This window comes from Podarcis bocagei, assembly GCF_964188305.1.
Source record: "Podarcis bocagei genome assembly, chromosome: 1".
Lineage (NCBI taxonomy): Eukaryota > Metazoa > Chordata > Lepidosauria > Squamata > Lacertidae > Podarcis > Podarcis bocagei.
Genome location: NC_138125.1, coordinates 46,113,454 through 46,119,913, shown reverse-complemented (window position 1 = coordinate 46,119,913; position 6,460 = coordinate 46,113,454). Strand labels below are relative to the sequence as shown.

General features: G+C 42.4%; 1 protein-coding gene across 1 annotated transcript in view; it reads left to right on the top strand.

Moving 5' to 3' along the window:
- Positions 1 to 415: 415 nt before the first annotated feature.
- Positions 416 to 6,460, top strand: part of LOC308594752 (cytosolic phospholipase A2 epsilon-like) — a 42,964-nt gene continuing 36,919 nt past the window's right edge. Inside the window, exons 1-2 of the mRNA XM_081208209.1 lie at positions 416 to 558; positions 2,714 to 2,803. Of these exons, the coding sequence (XP_081064335.1) occupies positions 421 to 558; positions 2,714 to 2,803 (228 nt within the window). The 5' untranslated portion in view covers positions 416 to 420. The remainder of the gene's footprint in view (positions 559 to 2,713; positions 2,804 to 6,460) is intronic.

The window sequence follows — 6,460 nt, the reverse complement described above, 5'->3', positions numbered from 1 at the left end:
AAATCGGGGGAAAGGAGGTGAGATGGCGATGGAGAAACATCTCTAGGCAGAGCCTCCTTCGTAATTAGTGTTCTTTTCTCCTTCTTTTCATCTGAATTGGCTCACTAGAATTAGGGGAAACTGCTTTGAAATCGCTCAGAAAACAGCTGCTACCTGAGGGAGTATTCCAGCCTTGAGAGAAGTTGCTCAAGTTAATTTCTTTATCTAGCACAAATCAAGAGTTCTCAAGTAACTACTGCTTAACTGTAAACAGAAATGGGAGGGAGGGAGATTAAGAAAGTACCTTTCACAACTCCATTCCTCTAGACAATGAGCCTCTTCCTTTTGTAGCTATCTTATGAACTTCCTCTTCTACCTGAGTAGGAGAAAATGGGCTGGCATCTACATTCCTAAAGGGCGGGCCTTGAGTTTAGTTTTTAGATGCCTCCTCAATTACTGCTGCCAGCACAACAGGCTGTAAGGATGTTTCAGGAGCACCTTCCAGCTCAACTGCCTTTCCCAGCTAAACATGCCTTCAATGTGCCAACCAAAACAGCATGCTGTTCCAGTTCATGTCAGGTAGGCATTCTATAAAAGAAAAAAGTATATGGGTCTACCCCCTACCCAACTCTGGATATTTTATTGAGGGTGGTTGACTTTCTGTTATTTGAGCCACCCAAGAGCTGATTTTATGGTTTTGTTCTCAATATTTTCCTTTTCATTGCTCTGTTATAATTGTTCTCTCTGTTTTATATACCTGTATTTTTCCGTGTATAAGACAATGTTTTTTGCAAAAAAAAAAAAAAAGTCAAAAATTGGAGGTCATCTTATATGGGGATGGTGAATGCACAGGGGTTTGGGCTTGGGCTCTGGGTCGGGTGGCCCAGGTGGCCTGATCTCAGGTTCAGGTTGGGGTTCACTCTCTGACATGGGCATGGGTGGAGTTGCTCAACAACTCAAGTTGTGTCCCTGTGGTGCCCACCCCCTGTGCCAGTGGGTCAAGCTCTGCTGCTTAGCACTTCCACCAACCATTCCACCACTGATGTTTAAATATATGGTACTAAATATACTGGTGCTTTGAATATTTAAGAAAATATCAACATTTTTCAGTTTTATGCTTAAAATATTGATTTTTTTAAAAAAATTTGGGTTAAAAAAAGGGGTCGTCTTATACAGGAGGGCATCTTATACACGGAAAAATATAGTACATTACAAAACACTACATTGCAGGAATAGCCTGGTTCCCAAGGGATCAAGAACTGGGGTTGTTGTTGTTTTGCCTGCTAACCAGAACAGCAAAGAGAGACAGGTTGTTGTCTCCACCTAACTATGTTGCACTGTGTATCTTGAGGAAGATAGTCAGTTAGTAGAGATGGAATACAAATAGGATGTAATAGAGGTTCTCTGAACAAGACTGTCTGGGAAAGTAGGTTACAAATACAGTGGTACCTCCAGTTACAAACGGGATCCATTTCAGAGGCCCAGCCATATCCCGAAATCTTCGTAACCGGAGGTGCCTCTTCTTCGCTTGTGCGAGGCACACAGAGCGCTTCTGCGTGAGCGCGAGCGGCAAACCCACTTCTAGGTTTGCCACATTTGCAACCCCGGAGTTACGTAGCCCAAGGCTCCACTGTACAGTCATTACTGAATGCTTGGAAACACCAAGATTCCTTAGACTTGCCAATTGGGGCTTTGAGAACTGGGAGGAAAGTAACCCCATGAGGCCCTGGCTTGGCTTTCATGCCAGAGAAGCAGGAGGGGAACATAAGGCTTCAGTAGAATGTAACATTTCTCTACAGATGCATCAGTTCTTTCATTCTCTGTTTCATTCATTTCTCCCATAGTTTAAATAGAGAGAGTGTATAGGTACCACAGTGGTGGGAATCCAGATGGAAAGTTTTAAATGCAAAGGTTTGTTCAAAAACAACAACCCAAGCATTCATGCTTTGATGACTTAGACTGTAAGCCTATACACACTTACCTGAGACGTGGGTGGCTCTGTGGTCTAAACCACTGACCCTCTTGAACTTGCTGATCATAAGGTCGGCAGTTCGAATCCGCATGATGGGGTGAGCTCCTGTCACTTTGTTCCAGCTCCTGCCATCATAACAGTTTGAAAGCATACCAGCACAAGTAGGTACCACTGTGATGGGGACATAAACAGTGTTTCCGTGCACTCTGGCTTCCATCACAGTGTTCTGTTGTGCCAGAAGCGGTTTAGTCTTGCTGGCCACATGACCCAGAAAGCTGTCTGCAGACAAACACTGGCTCCCTCGGCCTGAAAGCGGAGATGAGCGCCACACCCCATAGTCAAATTTGACTGGAATTAACCCTCCAGGGGTCCTTTACCTTTTACCTTTTATGCACTTACCTGCAAGCAAGCTTCTTGGATTTACTTCTGAGTAGACAAGTGACTGCACTTTAAAACTGAAAAGATGGCATTATGCCAAAGGGAAGGGTGCCATTTACATTCTTTTGACCTTTTCCTGCAACTCAGCATTCCCAGTCAAGAATATGTGCCCCAAATCATCCACTGATTAATTTTTTTTTTTTAGTGTTGGCTCTCACTACTTGCTAAACCAGGTATTTAATAACCAACACCTCTACTTCAGAATTTCAACATTTATTCCTGTTTGAAGTGCATGCTATTGCAACATGATAAAGTTGTTGGTTTACATACACAGTTTATCTTTTCAAACGTTGACTGCTTTCTGTTCCTTTGCCTCCCTCACAGGACTTCAGTATAAATGCATATCCAGTGGAAAGCCTGGGAAATGAACCCATGAACCTGTGCAATGAAGTGCACTGTAATTCTCAATACAAGGTACGGTGGGCATTTAGAATTGGGGCAAGGGTGCTTGTATGTCATCTCTGGAATGAAAGAATCAAAGAAGGGTAAAGGATGAAAGCTACTTACCAAGTATCTGAACAGATGAACAATAAGGAGTTTTGGATGTGGGACCTTTGAATTGGTTTGCCTTATTTATATAGTCTCTGCAGATTTTAATCTGTTGCAATTGTCCCATAACTTTAGAATCTGCTGTTCTGAAGTTTATGTGTTGAAACTTCTATTATATTTCAATTTGTGTCATTAGGATTCTTACCATAGTGTGATCTGGGCCGTATCCTGTAAGCTCACTTTGGGCACATGTTTGATGTGTACACACGATAAGTTAGTTAAAGTGGGGGCAGCTTAAAGGGAGATAAGGGGCTGTATTTCCCCACTGATTTATTTACTCATTCATTCATTAAAACATTTATATTTCATCCTTCTCATGTAAAAAAATCACTCTTCGTATTTTTCAAGATGAAACATTAATAAAACTACACACACACACACACACACACACACACACACACACATACCTACAGTGACCAGCAGTTAAAAAACCGTAGAAACATTGTCCGCCACATAAAATAAAACTCTTCTGGAATAAAAAGGTATTCAGTAGCTGGTGAAAAAAAACAGTGAGGGAAGGGCAACCTGTACTTCAGATAAAGGCCCTGTCTCTTGTCCTATCTAGCTGGGCTTCCCCCACCCCAGGAGGTTCCCAGAGAATACCTCTCCTGCTGATCCTAGAGGTCAGGATAGCATGGGAGGACAAGATCCTTAAGGCACCCCAGACCAAAAGATTTAGTGCTTGAAAGGCAATGGCCAACATTTTGACTTGCGCCAGGGAGAAAATTGGAAACCAGTACAGTTGTTCCAAGATTGGTGCAATGTGATCCTATGGTTAAATGTGACCCACCAGGAATTTTACAGCTGCTTTTGGGACCAATGGACACTTCTGCAACTTCTTCAGAGACAGCCCCATATAGAGTGTACAATTCAGTAACCCAGCATAGATATGACTAAGGCATATGTTGTCATGCCCAGGTCTCATTGCCACTGGAAAGTCTGCAGCTAGAGCTGCCAAGACTGGCGTACCGTTATAGGCTCAGATCCAGCAGATGGTCCAGACTCTGAGGTGTTATCTTTTTAAAGTCAGTCTCTAGCCCTTTGACAATGAAAGCTATCAAGCAAACTTTGTAGGCAACCATTCGAAGCTACTGATTTCTGAAATACGTTACTGCGCCTAGTAAGTAAAGTCAGAGCTATGGATGGAATGCTATTGGGAAATTTAGTGTCACACAATTATTAAGAAAACCTCCAAATGACTTCAGAATGACCCAGGAAATTCCTTCTTCAGACAATGGAGAAGAAAATTTGACGTTGGTTTTTTATTATTATTATTTTTTGAGGGGAGGGGAGTCTTTGGTGTATGTCTCAGGGTGCTTCCAGACTGTCACTATTGGGGGGGGAGGTGAAATTCAAACACATACTGGCAAATTCAGGTTGCACGATTATTGTTGATTGGGAAGTCCTTCACAACAAGCCCACTTCCCCAAACGATAATGCTTCTGCAATAAGGAAAGTGTTGGGGAAAGGCAGTGGAAAGTGTGGAATCACGCTTGCTTTGATGCAACAAATCTTGCATTGCAAACAAATCAGGATGAAAGTTCATTAAATAGTCAACATCAACAATTTCCCCTGCAAATCGGGATGAATGCTCAATAAACAGGTTGTCTGGAAGCAAACTCACGTGAGCTTTTCTCTGCATTCAGATAATGCAGGAGGACTTTCTGGTTCATTTTGAAGTTTCTTCAAAACTTTCTTTTGCTTGCCCTAGTTGAGATGTGGTTGTTGCCAGTAGAAAACAAATGAGAAATCCAGGTTTTTAGTGTTCAGGTGACTGGGTAGTAAGGTGCTCACTCAAAAGCAAAAGGATGCAACAATGAAAGGATTTCATGCTCTAACTGTTAAATAAATTCTGAACATAAGTATGAAAACATAAAACCTGCAAGTACAAATCAATTACAGGGTTGTTGTTTTTTTATAATGGTTAAGAAAGTGTGGGTTATGCCATCCTTGTGAAGTAGCCCAGTAATACTAATACTGCTGTGGGGAACTGAGAGGAAGTATTTATTTAATACACTGCTTGATTGTAAACAGCAGCAGCACCCTCAAAGTGGCTTACAAAAAGATAAAACAAGAAAATCAAGAAAAATGCACAGTGATACTTTAGAAAATACAAAAGTCAAAATATTAAACAAATTAAAAGTAGTATATGACTCCCTTGTAGCCCATTGTGGTTATCCCTGGAATTGTTCAGGAGAATTGGGAGAGGCTGTGTGGTCCCTGGGCTGCTGCCTGGATGCAGTAGGGGGGTGGAAGATAAGCTGAGCTCGAATCCTGCCAAGATAGTGGCAATGTAGGTAAGTGTTTCAGATAAATTGGGGAAGGAAGGAAGGAAGGAAGGAAGGAAGGAAGGAAGGAAGGAAGGAAGGAAGGAAGGAATCATAGAATCATAGAGTTGGAATAGACCACAAGGGCCATCGAGTCCAACCCCCTGCCAAGCAGGAAACACCATCAGAGCACTCCTGACATATGGTTGTCAAGCCTCTGCTTAAAGACCTCCAAAAAAGGAGACTCCACCACACTCCTTGGCAGCAAATTCCACTGTCGAACAGCTCTTACTGTCAGGAAGTTCTTCCTAATGTTTAGGTGGAATCTTCTTTCTTGTAGTTTGGATCCATTGCTCCGTGTCCGCTTCTCTGGAGCAGCAGAAAACAACCTTTCTCCCTCCTCTATGTGACATCCTTTTATATATTTGAACATGGCTATCATATCACCCCTTAACCTCCTCTTCTCCAGGCTAAACATGCCGAAGGAAGGAAGGAAGGAAGGAAGGAAGGAAGGAAGGAAGGAAGGAAGGAAGGAAGGAAAGAGATTTGTCTGGCATGTCTTTGTTTTTGAGAAATCCATACTGAATCTTAGTAATCACAGCATCCTTTTCTAGGTGCTCACAGAACGACAGTTGAATAATCTCTTCTAGGACCTTTCCTGGTATCAAACTCACCGGTCAGTAGTTACCAGGGTTTTCCTCCCCCTCCCACCTTGAAGATGGGGACGGCATTTGCTCACTTCCAGTCTGCAGGAACCCCACTTGATCTCCAAGAATTCTCAGAGATTATAGACAGAGTCTCTGAGATGACATCCACAAACTCCTTTAGTACCCTTGAGTGCAGTTCATCAGGCCCTGGAGATTTGAATTCATTTAAAGTAGCTAGGTGATCCTTTATCATCTCTTTTCCTATCTTGGGCTGCAGTTCCATTCTTGCATTATTAATTCTGATACCACCAGTTTGGGCGCTGCTTTTTGGGGGGTAAAGACAGAGACAAAGTAGGTGTTGGGTGTTCCACCTTCTCTCTGTCACCCAATAGCATTTCTCCATCTTTTCCATGCAGACGACCTACTCCTTGCTTATTCTTCCTCTTGCTTCGAACATAGCCAAATAAACATTTTAAAATTACCGGTATTTTTAACATCTCTTGCAAGCCTGAGTTCATTCTGAGCTTTGGCCTGCCTGATCTTCTCCCTGCAATTGCTGGCTACTTATGTATACTCTTCATTTCTTATTTCTCCTTTCTTCAATTTCT